This window comes from Poecilia reticulata, chromosome 6 (genome assembly GCF_904066995.2).
Source record: "Poecilia reticulata chromosome 6, P_reticulata-male-v2, whole genome shotgun sequence".
Lineage (NCBI taxonomy): Eukaryota > Metazoa > Chordata > Actinopteri > Cyprinodontiformes > Poeciliidae > Poecilia > Poecilia reticulata.
In genome coordinates this window covers 21,385,370-21,405,348 of record NC_088835.1, presented here as the reverse complement: position 1 = coordinate 21,405,348, position 19,979 = coordinate 21,385,370, and the positions used below count along the sequence as shown (strand labels likewise).

At 40.8% G+C, this 19,979-nt stretch overlaps 1 protein-coding gene across 2 annotated transcripts in view; it reads left to right on the top strand.

The window, feature by feature from the left end:
* The window catches only part of otogl (otogelin-like), a 33,863-nt gene that overhangs the window by 9,852 nt on the left and 4,032 nt on the right, over nucleotides 1-19,979 (top strand). For both annotated transcript variants that reach the window (XM_008412404.3, XM_008412406.3), the window contains exons 15-54: nucleotides 51-196; nucleotides 973-1,099; nucleotides 1,205-1,382; nucleotides 1,459-1,583; nucleotides 1,668-1,877; nucleotides 2,036-2,204; nucleotides 2,341-2,415; nucleotides 2,644-2,687; nucleotides 2,883-3,048; nucleotides 3,583-3,690; nucleotides 3,876-4,014; nucleotides 4,627-4,761; nucleotides 4,863-5,009; nucleotides 5,282-5,401; nucleotides 5,613-5,729; nucleotides 7,123-7,279; nucleotides 8,280-8,306; nucleotides 8,418-8,597; nucleotides 8,680-8,958; nucleotides 10,768-10,885; nucleotides 10,977-11,056; nucleotides 11,143-11,795; nucleotides 12,335-12,512; nucleotides 12,592-12,734; nucleotides 12,818-12,841; nucleotides 13,824-13,916; nucleotides 14,003-14,192; nucleotides 14,474-14,691; nucleotides 14,924-15,065; nucleotides 15,499-15,684; nucleotides 15,825-16,037; nucleotides 16,123-16,227; nucleotides 17,326-17,433; nucleotides 17,521-17,622; nucleotides 17,698-17,802; nucleotides 17,940-17,980; nucleotides 18,068-18,131; nucleotides 18,244-18,422; nucleotides 18,542-18,646; nucleotides 18,728-18,847. In XM_008412404.3, coding sequence (XP_008410626.2) covers nucleotides 51-196; nucleotides 973-1,099; nucleotides 1,205-1,382; nucleotides 1,459-1,583; nucleotides 1,668-1,877; nucleotides 2,036-2,204; nucleotides 2,341-2,415; nucleotides 2,644-2,687; nucleotides 2,883-3,048; nucleotides 3,583-3,690; nucleotides 3,876-4,014; nucleotides 4,627-4,761; nucleotides 4,863-5,009; nucleotides 5,282-5,401; nucleotides 5,613-5,729; nucleotides 7,123-7,279; nucleotides 8,280-8,306; nucleotides 8,418-8,597; nucleotides 8,680-8,958; nucleotides 10,768-10,885; nucleotides 10,977-11,056; nucleotides 11,143-11,795; nucleotides 12,335-12,512; nucleotides 12,592-12,734; nucleotides 12,818-12,841; nucleotides 13,824-13,916; nucleotides 14,003-14,192; nucleotides 14,474-14,691; nucleotides 14,924-15,065; nucleotides 15,499-15,684; nucleotides 15,825-16,037; nucleotides 16,123-16,227; nucleotides 17,326-17,433; nucleotides 17,521-17,622; nucleotides 17,698-17,802; nucleotides 17,940-17,980; nucleotides 18,068-18,131; nucleotides 18,244-18,422; nucleotides 18,542-18,646; nucleotides 18,728-18,847 — 5,816 coding nt within the window. The remainder of the gene's footprint in view (nucleotides 1-50; nucleotides 197-972; nucleotides 1,100-1,204; nucleotides 1,383-1,458; nucleotides 1,584-1,667; nucleotides 1,878-2,035; nucleotides 2,205-2,340; nucleotides 2,416-2,643; nucleotides 2,688-2,882; nucleotides 3,049-3,582; nucleotides 3,691-3,875; nucleotides 4,015-4,626; nucleotides 4,762-4,862; nucleotides 5,010-5,281; nucleotides 5,402-5,612; nucleotides 5,730-7,122; nucleotides 7,280-8,279; nucleotides 8,307-8,417; nucleotides 8,598-8,679; nucleotides 8,959-10,767; nucleotides 10,886-10,976; nucleotides 11,057-11,142; nucleotides 11,796-12,334; nucleotides 12,513-12,591; nucleotides 12,735-12,817; nucleotides 12,842-13,823; nucleotides 13,917-14,002; nucleotides 14,193-14,473; nucleotides 14,692-14,923; nucleotides 15,066-15,498; nucleotides 15,685-15,824; nucleotides 16,038-16,122; nucleotides 16,228-17,325; nucleotides 17,434-17,520; nucleotides 17,623-17,697; nucleotides 17,803-17,939; nucleotides 17,981-18,067; nucleotides 18,132-18,243; nucleotides 18,423-18,541; nucleotides 18,647-18,727; nucleotides 18,848-19,979) is intronic.

Here is a 19,979-nt window from a genome sequence, read left to right as displayed (position 1 = left end):
ACAATTAAAGGAGATGGAAAAAGTCACCTTTCTATTTTTTTCCATCACAGCCGAGTGTTCAGTTGTAGGAGACATGTTTGTGACAACATTCGACGGCAGGATGTTTCTCCAGCCGGGGGCGTGTCAGTATGTGCTGGCAAAGAGCCGAGGCAGCAGCAAATTCACCATCACGCTGCAGTATACCACCTGTGAAGAGGTAACACACTGTCCTTTACACATGCATAATAAAGTGCTACACTAAGAAATATGTTTTCTTTTCCCGTTTTTTTTTTTTTTTCTAGCTGATTGAGACAGTTGTCCTGTCTCAATCTTAGCAAACTGCTCTTTATTGTCTGGACTTCATTGTCAGGACCAAACCCAGTGGACGCCATGTCAGCTATAAAAAAAACCGTCCCTTTGTATTGTTTATTTTAAGTTTGTGCATATTACTGAGAAGCTTGTTGTTTTTCTAATGGGAAGCACTTTGAACGGCCTTGTTGCTGAAATGTGCTGTACAAAAAAACTTGACATCAGCTATGAACACAGAGACAAAATGACAATGGAACGGTCTAGATAAAAGCAAATTCACATCTAATACGCCTTTCCAGCAGGAAGTGGGACTGGGAAAGTCCCACAATTTCTAATGACAATTTTTCTCACTGCTAAAGCCTTATGGGCCCACCTTTTTCTAAGATTCAACTCTTATGGAACAGCTGTCTACAAGGATTATAAATGTGTTTAGGGCAATATTTAACCATTCTTCCTGAAATGTACAGTATATCTGCATCCTATCAAGACTCAACAACCAATTATAGCTCAACAGACTGCCAATTCATGTACCGAAGTGGGCATAAACTTGTCCGAAATGCGTTGGCCAAGTTTAGCACTCGTGAATTGAATGACTTTGATGGGTGATTGAATACTTTTGGTGATATAGTGTGTGTGTGTATTTCTGCGTATTTTCATGACATGACTGTCACTGTTTCACGACAGCATCAGGTGTGCATTCAGTCAGTGACAGTGGTGTTGGATGAAGATGCAAGTCATCAGATCACCTTGACCAGAGAAGGGGAGGTGATAATCGGTGTCAACCCAACCCCCACCCTGCCCTATGTTGACGGTAGAGGCTGCAAATAAATAATAGCATCAATTGAAACTAGAAAATGTAATATTTTAGTTATGGAACATAACTTTTCAAATCTAATAATTTTCTCTGGATGTACAGATGCAGTAAAGGTGCACAGACTGACCTCTGTGGTCACACAGCTAAAAACAGGGATTGGTTTACGCCTGCGTTATGACGGCCAAGGAGGGCGGGTGTACTTGCAGCTCGGCAGCCAGTGGCGTGGACAAACGTTGGGACTTTGTGGAACTTTTAACGGAAACCTTCGAGACGATTTCCTGTAAAGATGTTCCATCTATATGAATATAAATGTTAAAAATGTTTTTTGTGAACGTTATTCATGGGTTTTCTTGCAGGTCTCCAGCAGGGATGATAGAAGGTACTCCTCAGCTTCACGCCAATGCTTGGAAAGTGTCGTCTGCTTGTGTCGCTCCAGTTAACCTGCCCATTGTAGACCCGTGTGAGATGAACCAGCACAACGGTTAGTCTTTTCGCAAATTTTGCTGTTGAAGTTTCTCTGTTTCTGGTCGGTCAGTCCATGATGATCTTTTTGCATGTGGCCCAGCATATTATGCTTCCCAGTGTGATGTGCTTGTGGAGAGTGTGTTTGCTCCGTGTCATGGCTACATTAGTCCAAACATCTACCAGCAGCAGTGCCGCTACCAGGCCTGTCGCTGTGGGAGCAGCTGCCTGTGCACTGCGCTGGCTCACTACGCTTATCTCTGCTCCAAACATGGAGTCGACGTTAATTTCAGGTCGCAAGTCTCTGAGTGCGGTAAGTAGGTGACTGTTTTCTATGATTTTATATGGTTGAAAACCATAATCATCAACATTAATAGAAATAATCGCTATTTTATGTGTTTAATTAGAAAAAAATAAGCATTTTAGTGATATTTCATGTTGAGCTTTGTTTGTTTATTGCTGCTGCTTTAGGAGTTGTATGTCTTGGAGGAATGCAGTACCACTCATGCGTGTCTTCCTGTGGCCGGTCCTGTCGTGGTCTTGCCAACACCGAGACCTGCAGCCCAGCTGACTGCGCCGAAGGTTGCGCCTGTCTAGATGGCAGTTACTATGACGATGTGCGCAGGCGCTGTGTGCAGTTGTAAGACTGATGCATCTCCTAAATTATCCGTTAAAAACAAGTGATTCTGAACGCAACAGAGAACTGGCTTGCACCAGTTGCTTTTCTGCAAGTCGACATGGAAAGCATCAAAATAATGCATTGGGTTTCTCATCAGGTCACAGTGTCACTGCTACTCCATGGGCGGTGTGTCGCAGCCAGGAGAAGTGACCTTCAGTGCATCTGGCCCTTGGTATGTCGCAGCTGCTCCAACTCGGTCTGAACATTTAAAACATTCTTCTCCTTCTCTCCTACCTACACATTGTCATACCTGAATACACCATTTGATTTCTTTGAGAAGGAATAAAAGCTTCAGCGATTATCAAATGAGACGTAAAGCTCTTAAACTAAGATTGTGTTTGATAACATTACTCCCTTTCACTAACACTTGATTCTTTCTCTCCCATGTCTCCTTCACTAGCCTGTGCAGAAATGGGAAGATGGAGTGTGAGCCAGAAGAAAAAGGTATCCTCTCTGCCCCCTTCCCCCTCTTGTTCATTCCAACAACAAAGTACAGTTTTAGGCTACGCCTTTCTGGCTGTAATCAAGAGCTTCGTTTCTGAAGTTGAAGCTTGTTTCTCATGACTGGCAGCTGCTGCTGATGTTTTAAGCAACTGTTTCATTGATTTTGCCGAGTATGTGTGCGTCTGAATGTTGTAGAACCAGACAGTGTAGAAGAGGGAGAGTGTCCAGAAGGAAAAGTGTACCACAGCTGCACGGAGCAGAGAGGAGGCATGGCTTGTGCACCGACCTGCCGTAACCTGATGTTGAACCTCACCTGCCCACCCAACACATTGTGCATACCAGGCTGTGTTTGTCCTCCAGGGTAATAGAAGGGCTTACCTTCTTCCAGTATTTTTGCACTAGCTAAATGTATCTAGATATTATTCACTAACAAAAAATATTTGCATATTATATGACTTCTTGTTGTCCTACATTTTATTTAGAGCTATTGAAAGAAAATGGGGCGAATTTAAACTGGATTTGGTTGCTTTAATAACAAAATGTGATGAACGGGGTTTGAAAACATTTGTGAGGCACAATATGTGTAACACATTTCTATCAATGAACAATGTCTGTTTACTATCATAACAGTCATTTGTCCTAATGACCACTCAGCCAGTTATTATAATCTTGTGTAAATTTAATTTGTTCGTCATTCAGCCGAAGAGATTTTGACCTCTATTAGATTTCCTGGATTTAAAAGACTTACCAGCTAGCATTAATTAAAGCAGTGGCTGCCTGGAAGCTTATCTGAATCTGTAATCAATTTTAATTAATGAGCTAAAGTGCAGCATTAGGATTTAATATATTTGCTTGCAAGGTGTGTGCAATCCACTGGTGTTTTGTCTGTTGGAAGGCTCGTGCTGCACCAGGGGGAATGCTACTATCCAGAGAACTGCCCCTGCGCGTGGCTTGGACTTGAATACCTGCCTGGACAAGTTGTGGAAACATCTTGCTACAGATGGTAAATGTGTCTCCTGTGCTCTTTGTTTTCTCTCTTTTAATATAGTATACATTAATCGCTAAGCCCTGAATTCTAGAGTAATGGCTTTAACTTAAAATCTATAAGAACAACAAACTCATTTAATTCACACATCTGCTCCATCTTTTTCTCCTCTCTGCTCTTCACTGGTGCACCTGTCCTCCAAGTGTGTGCCATCGGGGCTATTTTAACTGCAGCTACTCTCCATGTCCAGCTGTGTGTACTGTGTACAGCGACAGACACTATCACACCTTTGATGGCCTCGAATATGACTACCAAACTGACTGCCAGGTCTACCTGCTTAAAGTGAGTGTGTTCTGCTTGCATCACGCACGACACGGGATTCTAGCAGGGAGTTAGCATGTGGGGAGGAACGTCGTTTTAGCGTTTCCTGGCCCCAGACTGATTTGAATCTGGGGAAACAAGATCTAAGGTCATTTCTAATCTCAAAAGAAAAAGTTGGTTTTAATTAGAGCAGATTAAAAGTGCGTTTGTGTGTATTTGTGGGTGAGTGAGAGCGCAGCTGGGCGTGGACCGCAGTAACGCAAGCAGACGTTGAGCAAAGCTGAAAGTGATACAAAGAAACCAGTGTTCACATCAAACCCCAGGGCTCCTGCGCTCCCAGGGATATAGAATTAGAATTAGCAGAACAGACATTCTGGTTCAGACCCAACCGACTGCTGGCCAGTGCTCGGGCCTAAAAAAAGAATTGGGAAACAGGTCAGAGTTGCGTCTCAACACTGTTTCCTTGTGTTGTCAGCCCCACTTTATTCAAATTGGACAGATGATTTTGGCTTTTCCGCAATTCTTGATACACAAATAAAAATGTTTGCAGCTGCTCTCTGCATACAGTCAGACAGGAATGAGAATAATCGCAGGAATTAAAATTTTTTTTTTTCCCCCTTCCTCTCTCACTAGAGTGCTGGAGAAACCGAAGTATCCATTGTTGCCCAAAACAAGGACTGCTATGAGAGCGGCATTGTGTGCATGAAAATACTGGTCATTCATGTGGGACTGACCAAGATCTACTTCACTGACAACTCTGGAAATCCAGTACATTCTTTACACGCATAGCACCAGTCTAAACTTTTTTCAAAGAACTCTGTTAAGTTTTTTTATTTTAAATTCAATCCCATATTTTACTCCCTTTTTAGAGTCCTTCTACTGTTGTGGGTCGAGGGTCAGAGTTTGAGATCTGGAATGCAGGTTACTACACCGTGGTCCACTTCTCCAGTCAGGATCTGACCATCCTCTGGGACCGCAAGACGACCGTACATATAAGAGCTGGACCCCATTGGAAGGTGTGAACAAAGAACATGATCTTTTCAGGTTTATAAGAATGTGGTCCAAATCAAACAGTGTTGAGTACAAGTAGATTTTTAGATTTGTAAGAAAAATCTGAAAACCGTCTATCATTTTCCATTTCACAATTATGCTCCACTTTGTGTCAGGCCTTCCCAAATAAATCCCAAGAAAATACAATGAAGTTTGTTGTTTTAAAGTGAAAAAGTTAAAGGAGTATAAAAACTTTTAAACCTTACTTCTCTCTCTTTTTTTTTTTTTTTTCCTCCAGGGGCTCCTCAGTGGCCTGTGTGGAAATTTTGACAGTGTGACAGTGAATGATATGACCACATCTAGCCACATGGAAGTCAATAACGCGCAGACATTTGGAAACAGCTGGGCCCTGGGACAGGTATGACTCAGCTTAGCCGTACTGCATTGATCTTTCCTTTATCTCCTTTCTTCTCTCTGTCTTTGTCTATAAACGTCTCCCTGACTCGCTCACTCGTCCCTCGCTCCCTGTTGCTCGTGAGCTGGTCTCCCTTGAGTCCACTGTGATATTTAAGAGTAATCAGACACTTGATCTCCCTCTGTGTGTGTGCGTGTACGTGTGTGTGTTTTAGTGTGAAAGTGACTACATAGTTGAGCGACCGTGTGAACGGGACTTGGGGAGACAGCCGTACGCTAAGAGGGAGTGTGCTCTCCTCTACAGCGATGTCTTTGCACCCTGTCACAACGTGGTAAGTGCCACAAAAACGGACACAGTCACCAACTCACATTCATGCAGAGTAAATGCTGCAGTGGAAAGGTTATCCGGCTTGTAACAGGGGAGAAGAGGTTGGAGAGGGGTTATGGGAACGACTCTTAACTGATCCCCGGCAAATACACTTTTTGTTTTTTAAGAGATAAACTGCACACCAGCTGCTGGGCTCCACAATATCTCTCTCTCTCTCTGTGTCACACACACAGTTTTTTTTTTTTTCTGAGATTGAAGTACTGTTTATCTGTTTATTACCAGTAGATGGAGCCATGTTTGCATAAACAGAAACAGTCTGTGGGCCATAAATGTGAGTGTGGCACATACCTTGCTTGGATAATCAACCAATTAAATGCAAACAAATAATGTTTATAGAGGTTTGCTTCTTGAAAGATGAAAGAAAATCCTGAACATGTGAACACGGAAGCTCCTCTTGGTGCTGGATTTTCTTATCTATTTCAAATATGTGTGGTCATGGCAACCCTAGTTGAGCATATTTTTTATTATTAACCAGGGTGTATACCATCCACAGAAATCTAAACTAAAATTGATTAAACTAGGTTTACCTGCACTGTTTAGAAATACTCACAGCACCTGTTTTTCTTGTGTTTGACATTGAATCAAACTTTACTCTTTTATTTTTTAGATCTGCTGTGATTAAGAAACATTATTTCTGTTGACTTGCAGCACTGGCAAAATATACATTTTAATTCTAATGCTTCTGTTTCTGTTATCTAATTCATGTCTACAGTCTTCATAATATTAATGAGTTGTGATGCAATGTAAACCAGTGTTTTCAAAAATCGGGTTTTGAAACTCGCAATGGGTCATGAAACGACATGCACCACCACGTCTATAAAAAAATCAACAAATAAAAACTTATCTTGATTGCTGTTTTACAACAGATAAAAACAATGATCATAACTTGTTTTATTATGAGGTTATTAATTGGATTATTTAGAATACATGTGTTTAAGCTTGGGTAAATGATAGTTGTCTTCCAAGCCTCTTCTTCTTGTTTTCGTAACACTGACAAGTTTAGAAACTACCACATTAAAGTACTATCTGGATGAAATGTGCTGCTTAAGTGAATCATAATACTTGCTGTCAAAGAATGGAGGTCCAGTTAATCCTGCCTGGGGTATTTTGGCTGTTCATCTTAGCACCCATCACATATATTGCACTAGAATCCGACCCACATTCTCTTTGTCCTGATATCACATCAATCCTTTTCCTCTGAATTATTAAAAAACTACTCATCCCGTAAACAAGACCTCCCCCAGCCTCTCCCAGCGAGCATTGGCCTGGTTCAGTCTATGATTATGTGTGTGTTTCTGTGTTTCTGACCGTGTATGCATGTTGTGCGTGCCCTTCAGGTTGATGTGGCCTGGTTTTATAGGAACTGCCTAACAGACACTTGCAACTGCAACCGCGGGGGAGACTGTGAGTGTCTCTGTACGTCCATTGCTGCGTATGCACACAAATGCTGTCAACAGGGGGTCACGATACACTGGAGGTCTCCCTCTGTGTGCCGTGAGTATGCTCGCATAGACAGACCGAAGCAAGTGTTTTATTGCCATGCTTCTTGAAAATGTTGTCTTCAACTTCAATGTGTATTATTTGGATTTTATGTAACAAAGAAACATTATGTTTAGGAATTGGCAGGACAAACTAACCATTATTTTTAAGTATTGTTGCTTTTTTTTCATTAAAAATTGCACCATACATCTATAGTCAACCCCAATACTTACAATTGTCAGTTCATATTGTATCTTTAGTACCTTCTAGATCAACCTTTTTCTACAGTTACAGTAGTTGCACTGAAAAAAAAGAAAGCCATTGTTGTAAGAATGTCATATGAAGTCTAATTTGGAGTTTTCCATGTTTCCAGTCATGTGGTGAACATATCAAACGTATGTGGTAGAGATGTAACTCCATACCCCTGGAACAAACTTGGTGATGGCAGCATTGTGCTATGGGAACACTTTTCTTTAGCGGGGACAGCAAAGCTGGTCAGAGTTGATGGAAAGATGGAAAGAGCTAAAAACAGACCAATTCTGGAAGAAAAACCTCCAGAAGTGGAGCTTCACCTTCCAGCAGTGTAGCAGCCCTAGACGTACAACCAGAGCTACAATGAGCCGGTTGAGATCAAAGCACATCCATAGGCTAGAATGTCCCAGTTAAAGTCTATACCTAAATCCAATTGAGTCTATGGGAAGACATGAATATAGATGCTCACAGTCTGAGCTGGCTGAGCTTCAACTATCTAAAAAATGGGCTTAATAGAAATCAAAACAGTTTTCAGATTTCCTTTTTTTTTGCTTTTTGGAAACCCAGGCATCATGTTCCTTCCACTTTAAGGCATGCTTTGTGTTGCTTGATAACATAAAATCTTAATAAAACACATTGAAAGTTTGATGCTTTAATGTTTTTTTAAAAAAATGTGAAAAGTTCAAACGGTGTAGGAAGAAATTATGAATTCTGGATGTTACTACCTCTGAGATTTTAAACACTTCTGAACGGTCTCTTTCAGCCTATGACTGCGAATACTATAATCAAGGTGCGTACAAGTGAGGATCTTCTTTTCTTCTTTTGTTTATGGGTTTATATGCATTCCCAGAGGGGTTGTTGTCAAACTCATTTCCTGTTATTCTGCCTCATTTCCCCAAAGAGCTCGGCGATGGCCCATTTTCCTTGGTGAGTGCTGTCTTTAATGACACCATGTTTGGAGTGAATCGTACCAGCAGCGCAGTGTTTCCACTTACGAGAGAGAGACCGGGACAGTTGCCAGCTCCAGGCATTCTGTTCAACTTCATGATCACTACAGGGCTGTGGAGGAACAGGACATCACGTAAGCATCCATCACTGCATAAACTAACAGTTATTGCTGTTGTGAAGGTATAAATTAATCAGAAATGTCTTGCTTTTTTCAGGTGTTCCTGTAGTTTCTCTTGAGTCTGCGGAGAGGCCAAACTACTTTCTCACAGTGTCGGGACGCAGCCGTCTCCAGTTGGAGCAGTGGAGTCGAGGGCCAGAGTTTAGCCGCAGAGCCACATTCATTCAGCACCAGGGTCTGTTTCTACCAGGTTACGCTTCATTCGAAGTGGTCAGCCAACCTGGAATCTTCTTGACACTCACACGCGGAGCGGCTCGAGCGCAGAGATACAGCACTGCAGAGGGCTTCAAGACCAGCAGCATCTTCACACTCGAGGGTCAGAACCTGCTGTTGCAGTCACATGAAGTTAATTATTTTGGAATATAACGTGAGACACAAAATAGGGCATTGTAAAATGTTAGAAAGATAGACATAGTTTTTGAAATGCTTTTTCTTTTTTTTTTTTCAAATAAAAATCCAAGAACTGAGGAATGCTTTTGTGTTCAGCACCTGGAGTCAGTACTTTGTACAGCATAGTGTAGCATGTCATACTGCAGTTATATTTTAGCATCTTTTTGGTTATTTCTGCTTTGAAAATAGCTCAGACTTAGTTAGATTGGATATAGAGCTTCAATAATCTTCCAAATCTTGCAACCAATTCTAAGTTATATTTAGCAAGGCTACACCAACACATAAACTTTGACGTTACAATGGCTTTCTTCTCACCTTTCTTCTTCCAAGGTCAGATTAGTGGAGATCACAACAAATAGTTGTCCTGTTAACAAATCTACCCAACCTGTGCATTTCTGCAGCTCCTACAGAACTACCATGGGACTCTTGACCGCTTCTCTGATTATTGCTGTTTTGTTCTGCCCTTTCAGTTTAGGTGGACAACCATATAGTCGTTGGTTTGCAGTTGCGCCATGATCTTTTTATTTCCTGATGGTGAATAGAAAATTGCTCAGAGAGATGTTAAAAGTTTGGTTTGTTGAACTTGATTTTATTCAGGATTGTCAAAGTAAAGGAGAAAAGGGATGTTGAACAAAAAGGCACATCCATTCATCCATTTTCAGATTTTTATCCCCTGACTTAAAAAAGTTCATAGTTTTTCTTGTTCTTCACACGTTTGTGCTACTCCAACACGAAAATCTAATAGAAGACATGAAATGTTCAGGTTTATAAGCTTTATCCTCATAGAGGTCTGCAAATTATTTCTATCTCCATCATTTAGTGACAGAAAAACAGACTTGCATGTTTTTTAACATTTAGTCTGATTTTAAATTGGTTAACAATGGAAGTTTTTTTCAATAAAAAAATAACACCTTAGTCAGAGTTTAAGTGTAATACAGTTTATATTTCATTATGGCTATTGTATTCTTTTTCATCTTTTTTTTTTAAACTTAATATATTAACTTTTTAATCAAAGAGAAAAAAGTGTAGAACAACATTCTTATACATTTTCAGGTAAAAATATAAAAACTAATAAACTTGTACTATGCGAGTGACATATACATGGTAACGTAGAATTAATTGAAAGCATAGCAGGCCAAGAGTAAAAGAAAACGATCACAGCTGTTGCGGAGCATTGTTGCTGCTAGGTCTATTTTCTGACTAGTCACTTTCTTTTTTTGAAAGACACAAAAACCTAAATACAGAGCTGCTCATGGCATTTTAGCACTGCTCTGTGGAGTCTTTTGATATGCAATAAAACAGCATGATGTGCACACTACAAAGAAACAGAGAAGAAAGAACACATCCACTGAGTGATTAAAATGTCCCCAGAAAGTATTGCACTTACCCCGCTGTCCATAATAAAACCCATTTTTAAATGATACCTCTGTTTAGAAAAAACACACATGTATTTTGAGCACTAACAATGGGATATATTATTGTGCCATTTTCTCCTTTTCGTCTTTTACATTCATAAGTTTTTCAAAACTCTCATTTCTATTAACTTATTTTTAAACTAAAATGATGCATATTTTGAATGTCTGCTGTCTTCTCCATGCTGTGCAAATTTTACAGCTGAATTTTGTGGATCCGACTTAAGCTTACATATCCAAATTACTATTGGGTTCACTGTCTGTGCACCTATTCAAACTACACAGAAAAAGCTAACTAATATGTTTATCATTTGTTACTGCAGACAGTCCTTTTGTTATACCATACCGCATGATGTGTGAATGGCGTTATCAGGCTTGTGCAAGTCCCTGCATACACACATGCAGTGATCCAGATGCGACTCGCTGCCAGTTCCTGCCTCCGTAAGAAGCTTGGCTCAACACGGGCCCTCGCTGTACTACCAACGTAATCTATGATCAGGTCTGGCAATGCAACGGTTTGTGTGTGTTATAGGGTGGAAGGCTGTTTCCCTCGCTGCCCAAAAAACATGGTGCTGGATGAAGTCACAAGACGCTGTGTCTACTCAGAGGACTGTGAGTGCAAGCATGATTTTGTCTTTAAATCGTGTAAAAGGTTATGTTTTATGGTGCATTCATGTGTACTAACTTATCTCCTGTAGGTGTTACGCTCCCCTTGACTCCAACACCTTTTGCATATGTGACTTGGTCCAACAGAACCACTCTGCCACCACCAACTCCAACTACAACCACAAGAGCAACAACAATCTCCTCCACCACTGTTAGTCCCACCACATCTGCACCCACCACCACCACACCGACTGTTCCCACGACAACAGTAACCACTAAACCAGTCACTACTCTGCTTACAACATCTCCAACAACGACTCCTGCTTCTACTACGACCATTGGTACCACGACTCTATTTGAGACCTCCACCCCCAGTACAACTGTGATGACCCCCACTCCAACCACAGAGATCACCTCAACTACTCCCTCCACTTCACCCACGACAGTCCCTACAACTACTCCCGAGGTTACCACACCAACTACACCTCTTGCGACGTCCCCAACCACCCTGCCACCAACGACCACTGTCATCACAACTGTCCCCACCACAACTGTACCTGAAACCACACCCACAACTACGCCACAACCAGAAACGACAATCACCACAGAGATTTCCACCCCAGTGGAAGCGACCACAGCCCTTCCTTCAACTGAGCCCACCACTGTTACCAGCACAGAGATAATCACAAGCCCTGAAACCGAAGAAGTGTCTACCGGGATCCCTTGGCCCACTGGTCCATGCACAGTAAGTGTTACTTCTCTAGGTAAATTTATGCCCAAAGACAAATAGTCAATCTTGTTGACAACAAATCCAGGTTGTTTCAGGACCGATGGATGTTATAGGTGTCTTCTATAACTAAGTAAGGCTGAATGGACTAAACTCCATTCAGCCTTACTGTTATCTCCTCAGTGTTTCGTGTTCTCTTGAACACTAAATCAACCTCTGGCATATCATACAAACTACATGTATTATTCTTTTAGCATTTTATCTGGCAGTAAGATAAAATGCTAAACCAATGCAATTTATGGTTTAGCATTGTGAAAAGATAACAATTAATCCCCAGGAAGAATATTTGGAGGAAAGCCAAAGACTGAGACTGTTGGCATGATTTAATCATTTAATCGTTTATTTTAGAAACACAGTCAGCTACTATGGAGTGTGAACTTGCATACATAGAAATATCCTGTGTGATGTCATGTTGACACTAAGATAGCTGCTTAAAAATAAACCATTTAATGTAAAAAAAATAAAAATCACCCCAAATATGTCAACTGTGTCCACAGCCTCCATTCTCCTATCGTATTGATGAGTGTGCCGAGCTAATTTGTTTCAACGGAGAGCTGCTCTTTCACAACTCCTCTCTCCACTGTCGCTACAATACTGCCCCCCCTCAGTGCAGTCTGCTGGGCCTGCCTATCCTCATCAACACAGACCCCTGCTGCCCACTGTGGCAGTGCCCATGTAAGTTTTGTTGTAAACTTTAGAAGAATAATGATTGAATCGCCTTTTTCCTGAAAGCTCTCCTGTTTGCTTCTGTCAGGTCGCTGCACTGTGATGTCAGATCTACGTGTGATCACATTTGATGGTAACAATGTGGCCTTGTATGACAACGGTTCTTACATTTTGGTTAACCTGCCGAGAGAGACAATTATTGGCACAGTGGAGAAATGTCCTACCAGCCAGGTAAAGCATCAAAACATCTGAGAAAGAGAAAGAAATAAAATCTTAAGAATTTGTCTCAGGTTTATCCTTTGTTTTGCTTTTAGAGCGTAAACTCCATCAGACGAACTGTGAGTGGACAACGTTATCTGCCAGCAGTTGCATCTGTTGTATCTGGGCAAAAGCAGCTAATTTCTCTCTGCCGAAATGGCTCCAAGTGCCATGAAATAGTTTTCATACCCTTTTCACAGTGTGTCACATTACAACTACAAACCAGAGTGTACTTTGATTTGATTGTTTATGATACACCAATACAAAGTATGGCATGTTTTTCATTTGAAACAAAAAGGATTTCAAAGGGTTTTGAGAAATCATTGGGTGCATTTGTATGAAACTGTTTTTACTCCATTACTTCTATATAGAACCATCTTCAGTAGCCACCTGTTTGTTAAATAGAGGTCGTTCCAGTTTAAATACAACTGTTCTGTGAAGGCTTGAAACAAAATTAGATATAGTGGTACCAGCATCATGCTGTGGGGTGGGGTAGTTGGTTAGAACTAATTGAAAATGGATTTAGTTAAATAAAATGTGTTAGAGGCTTCTAAAAATATTAGATGCAGGAATGAAGGTTCACCTTTCAACAAGAAAACGATTCTAACATTTATCACAGCTTCAAGACTGCGATTTATATCAAATCACATATTTATGTGTTAGAATGTCATAGTCAAAGTCCAGGCTTAAGACTAACTGAGAACTCTGTGACAATACTTAAAAAAATTCATACCTCAACAAAAGTAAAGCTGTAATTAGAGTAAAAGATAATTCTACCTTGAGCCTGCCCCCGACTACCCAGAGGGAGATTGAGTACAAATACAAGCCACATATTTTAGATATCTTTTGTTGTTGTTGTTGTTTTTTCATCAACATATTTGATAGCCATTTATCATTTTCTTCCATTTCCAATACCATTTCTGTTGATATAATTTAAATCTGAAAAAAAAAAATCATTTAACTTTCTGAACATGTAATTTGAGAAAAGATTCAATATGTGTGTGGAAACCTTTGCAAAGCACTGTTAGTGTTATTGCCATCTATAATTTCCATCCTCCACAGAGTCCTACTGGTGGAACATCAGGTCTTTGTTTCAAGAAGCTTAACATCACTACTTCCAACTACAGAATCATTGTCAACAGACTCGATCGCAAGGTTCCCCTCTTTACTTTATCTGACGCACGAGCAAACATGTAACTTTCCTTCAGAAATGAGTGATTTTTATTTTCATGTGGTTGAAGGTGACGGTGAACTACAGGCCTGTTAAGCTCCCATTCTCACGTCACTCCCTTTATGTGGAAGATACAGGCAGCATGTACCTGATCCACACACCTGGCAGCATCAGCATACAGTGGTATCATAGCACAGGGATTATGGTGCTGCAGTACAACGCTCCTAGTCATGCGTTCGTCCCCACTCGTGGCCTGTGTGGTGAGTCCATGCACACACACCACGCTCATCAACACCAACCTCATTTATCTAAGTGCTGTTTTTTCAGCGCCTAAAGGCTTAATGTCTGCAACGCTGGATCACATTGACTAGAGCCATTATTGGATGTGACAGTTTGAGATTCTAAAAGCCATTTAGAGACATTACGCAGTTCGAGACAGGCAATTATCTCACCTTTAGCTTTCTATTGCTCACTGTCTAAGCAGCAATGAAACTTGAATTGCACCAACAGCACCAAAACAGCTGTCTGCCCAATCTGCCAGGTTGCTGTGATGGGAATCCGGAAGATGACCTGAAACTCCCGAACGGCACGGTGGTCAGGGAGGTGGGAGACATGATGCTCTTTCTGCAGGCGTGGAGAGTCCATTTGACGGATGAGACCGAACACACACGCAGGGTGGGAGACAACTGCACCACAGGGGACTGTTCCACCTGTCTGTCTATGCTCACCCAGAGAGCCTTCACACCATGTCATAGCAAGGTACTATCAAGGCTCCACACAGTGTTTGAAGCAGGTGCTGACTTACTTTGACATCATTTGAGGAATCAAAACGGATACAAGTCGGTTTATAAATTAAGCAGATGACAATTGAGTCCAAATAGTTTGCCAAACGTTTTACGTAATTAAAATTATTTGTTTTTGTTTTTTTAAATTGAGAGTAAAATGAATAAATTATAAATTTGACATATCAAAATCTAATACAAATTTGCAGGTGCCTCCAGAACAGTTCTGTGACATCATGTGGGCAGGAGACTTGCATTACAAGGATCATCAGTGTGACTTTCTGGCTGCTTATGTGGCAGTTTGTTACACGCACCAAGTCTGCATCAGCTGGAGGCGGCACAATTTCTGTCGTAAGAACACACAGGCAAATAAGTCTTATACAGTAATTTTCAAAAGTGTTCCTACCTCTTTAGCTTTATATTTACTGTTTAACTGAAAATGTCTCTGTTCACAACAACCACAAGCATCAATGTGTTTAACTGGGGTCTTACGACAAAACCAACACAAACGTCTGTTCAATCAGATTAAGCTTTGAGTATTTTGCAATGCCGAATCGGCAGATGTTTCACACTAGATGTGCAAATCTGGTAGATGCATACACAAAAAGACTTTAAGTTGTTATTGCAGCAAAATGTTGCTTAACCTGCTATTGACTCAGGGGGGCTAGTAACCTGTGGGATGTGGAAAAACCCAATTGGTATGAATACTTTTGTAAGGCACTGTATGTGTAAATACGTGCTCACTTGTGTTTCTCTGATTGCTCACAATCCTGTCGTCTTGCAGCATTAAGGTGTCCGCCTGGTAAAGAGTATCAGCCCTGTGTTAGCACCTGCAACAGCCGCACTTGTCTGAACAAAGACTACTACGAGGAAACCACCTGCTCTTTCATCAGGGAGGAGTGCGTGTGTCGCAGTGGAACCATCCTGCATCGAGCCGACTCTCCCTATTGTGTCACCGAAGATCGATGTGGTGTGTGAAGAGGCTTGTAAAAGCATTCCTTTGTGATGAAAATGGCTCTGTCCAAGATTCTGCTTTACTTTCAGGCTTTACAAACGTATACATTCCCACAGAGTCGATGCGTTCTATTTAATGAATTGTGGCTCGTTCAGTCTGCACAGACAACGAAGGCAACCCCCGGGCCCCAGGAGAGGTGTGGAACGGATCCACTCGAAGCTGCTGCCTGTACAAATGTATGGAGAACGGCTCTGTGGTGGCTGTCGAGCCAGACTGCAGTGCTGTCCCAACGCCGCTGTGTGAGAGGGAGGGAGAATATGTGCTGGATGTACTGGAGGAAGGGTCCTGTTGCCCTAAAAAGATCTGTGGTGAGTTCAGTATCAAAGACAAGAGAAGTACCTTTGTTTATCAGAGATCATTTTTAAGTGAACTCTTATATTATTTGCCTGTCAGAGTGCAACATGACCATCTGTGACAGTGAAGCTCCTCCTTGCGATAATGGAAACAGGCTGGTCATTGGTTACAGCGCACTATCCTGCTGCCCAGAGTACCGATGTGGTAATATGCAAACTTTAATTCTCCCTTCTTTTGAATAATTTTGCTTCAATCAAAATTAAATTGTCTCGGTTTATTTATTTCTCAGATTTTCATAACAGATGTCATATCATGAGAAACGGATGTAATTCATATCCAGCTATGCAGAGTTCAGTTCAAGTCAAATTAAATTGGTTTGGTCTGATTCAGATCAAATTACTTACAGTAACAAAATCACTTCCTTTTAACAGCAAGAGCCAGAAGCAGAACCATATTCTGTGGGTAGTGTTCTATTACAAGGGGTTAAACGAACTGAAAGCAAACACTAAAATAAACAAACACTGTTCCATTAGTATTTTTTAGAGAGCAACAACTGTTAAGCGAAGGAAGCCAAGGAAAGTAACACAAATAAACAGGAAAACACTAAGCCACAAGTGAGAAAATTTAACGGTACTCAAATGACTAATTTCAGCAAAATCTTGGCTAATTGCTTTTATCCAGAAAAGATAGAACTTAAGCACCAAACCAGGGATACTCTGTATTGGAAATAAAACAACAAAGGGCACTCAGTTAGTTGAAACCACGACTCCTTTGTCCAGAAAGAAACACTGAAACAAGTGTTTTTTCCATAGGAAAGAAAATCAAAGAATACATAATTATTAGAAGTAGTTGCTCTTTTCATGGCTTGAATGAGACAAAGCCAAACCATGAAGGAATGAGCTAGATTCACTTTCTGTAGAAAGTCAATACACAGATCTGAAGGAAGCAAAAGCTACTTCATTGGCTTTGTCCTTTAAGAAGAATATGGTAAACATTGAAGGTCAAAAGCAAGTCTACTTTCTATAGGTAAAAAAGAGAAAATAGACACCATTAAACTCTGAATCACTGGATCAAGGAGAAACACAAATTAAAACAATCAAGTTAATGCCTGGAACAGCTTTGTCTGCGACCTCTTCCAGAAAAGTGACAGCGAAACACAGAATCACCTGGGCAGACATGCTGTCTGTGGGCAGGAAAAAAACAGAGACATTTAAAAGCTATCGGTAGCAAGACTGGCAAAAAATTCATCAAATGAAACGCGTACTTGTTCAACCTTCTCCATCTCTACCTTATCTTCCTCAGAGTGTGACCCTATGGCGTGCCCTCCTGTCTTTGCACCCGACTGTAGAGAAGATCAGTTCCTTGTTGAGGTCAGGGGTCAAAAATCCTGCTGCTACTCTTACCTTTGTGGTAAGTTGTAATTGCTTGTCAGATTTGACTTATGTCATTATCCTTCTATAAATTAGTCATGTAATTGTCCATTTTCTGTCCGAGTAGTGTGCGAGTCGTGCATTGAACCCATTCCAAGTTGCTCTCACGGAGAAATTCTGGCTGTTGATCCAAATACCACCAACAGCTGCTGTCCCCAGTACCACTGCGGTAAGCGTTTTGGCATGTGCATCAGTGTGCATTTGTGTCTGTGCTTTTAATACGTTTACTCCCGTTTTTCCGCAGTGTGTGATGTTAATCAATGCCCTAAATCATCTCTGAGCTGTGCACCTGGTCTCTCTTTGGTGGAAACTGCTGCACCCGGTGACTGCTGTCCCCAGCATCACTGTGGTAAATGGACGGCAACATATGCACTTTATTTGCTACTCGGCTGATGCGCGCAGTTGTCTGAAGAGTTGCTATGCTCGTCACGTATTTATGAAGTTTCACACGACTGCTCTCTTTAACTTTGTTTCCCTTATGCACAGAATGTCAATGTGAAGACCGAGCTCTCCCCATGTGTCAGCTGGTAAGTAAGCAAAGCGCTGTATCAGAAGTCGCTCTTCGCCAGAAAGCAAGCAAATTCAGTTAAGTAAGCACTTTGTTCTTTACTCAGGGGGAGGTGCAGGTTGAAGTTCCTGACAGCAGCACCAACTGTGGCTGTCCTCAGCATGCATGTCGTAAGCATAACCTCTGCTGAAAGGGTCAAAAGATTCAAGGTACCAAAAAAAGCAGACTTTTATCATGTTCTTTATGCTCATGTATTGCATGTTTATTTGTGTTGAATTATAGAGAAGGCTGAGGTGTGTCTTTTCCAAGGAGTGACAGTTCTGGGTCCAGGCCAGTCCCTGGTCCAGTATTTTGAAGGCGAGCTGTGCTACACTGTCCAGTGTCTTCCTTACAAAGACCCACAGACTGGCTTCTATGCGATGGAAATCACCTCTGTTAACTGTTCCCAAAAGTGTGGATCGGTATGTGTGGGGCTGCACAAAATATGATGGATCATATCAATGCTAACAGCAATTCTGTGATTTTCATCTCAGCTGGGCTAAAACTCCTGTTTATTTTTTGATTCACTTCCTGGTCTTAGCACCAGGCATACGTCCCTTCTACAGACCCTCAAGTGTGCTGTGGCTCCTGTAAAAACATCTCTTGTACTTTCACCAACGAAAATGGGACAGCAGAATTTTTCACTGTAAGAGCAAGCCAAGCTGCACGTGCTAACCACTCTATCATCGCAGGGTCATTTAAAGTTTGCCATTGTGTTTGTGTGCAGGCAGGGAGTTCCTGGGTGGAAAACTGCACGCGTTATGATTGCGTGGAGACAGCAGTCGGAGCGGTGATACTTGCATCTGGTGTCATCTGCCCACCTTTTAATGATTCAGAATGTACTCAGGTCAGAGCCTCTAAATCTACTCATACATGTTGTTGGATGTTTCTTTAAAATTGCGTGTCATTGTTTGGTATTAGATTCAGGGACGATCTACTTTATTTTCACCCCTGGTAAAGATGTTGCAAATCTTTAAACAAACTTGAGTTTTATTGCAGTGGCACAATCTCATTCAGAAAAAAAATATTCAGTTGGGAAATTATTACATTTAGAAAAATCACAGATGCTCTAATTATTGGCACCCCCTAATCGTCCTTCTGATTAGTAATCCATGACTTCCTACCTCCCTGTGGTATAATTAAGATTTTACAGAATTGCCTTTAGACACTTCAAAATTAGAGAGATAAGTAATCACTTGTGTTTCAAACTTCAAAAGTCAGGAAATTATTTATTTATATATATATATATATATATATATATATATATATATATATATATATATATATATATATATATATATATATATATATATATATATAGTTCCCACAGGAGTGAGTTGGTTGGATAATATTCTTCTTATCCCAATGAATATCTTATTAATTTACTGTTCCACGAATGTGTTTGTCAGGATCAAATCATCTAAAACTGATAAATGTATCATGCGTCTGTATGATCTCTGAGTTTTTAATAACTGTTATGCTGAATCCTAATACAACAAAGTAGCTTGTCTCCTTAAACTGTTGAGGGTGTGTGTTGCTGTGGGCCTGTTTTTCCTCACTTTGAAATACCAGGACATTTTAAATGAAAAACTTCCTGCTCTCTAGCATAAATTTCAACCGCTGCTTTGACGATCAAATATGTGGTCAGCACAGAATTGGTTCATCTGTGTCAAAATCACAAATCCCTTCTTGTATGGCCATATTAGTATCCGTGTTCTAAATCCAATGAAACCCTAGTGGGCGAGATGCGTGTGCATGAAAAGCGAGCGATAATCAGAATGATCTACAGAGATTATGGAAGCAGAAATAACCAAAGATCCCTCTTCTTTATCCCCCCAACCTCAGACAATGTTATAGGTGAAGACTGAGACACGTGCTGTTGGTAAAAGTGAGCTCTACGAACAAGGTTTCAGAATGACATTATTCTATATAAAATTTAAAAATAAAAAAAGATTAGTATTAGTATATTTGAGAACTTT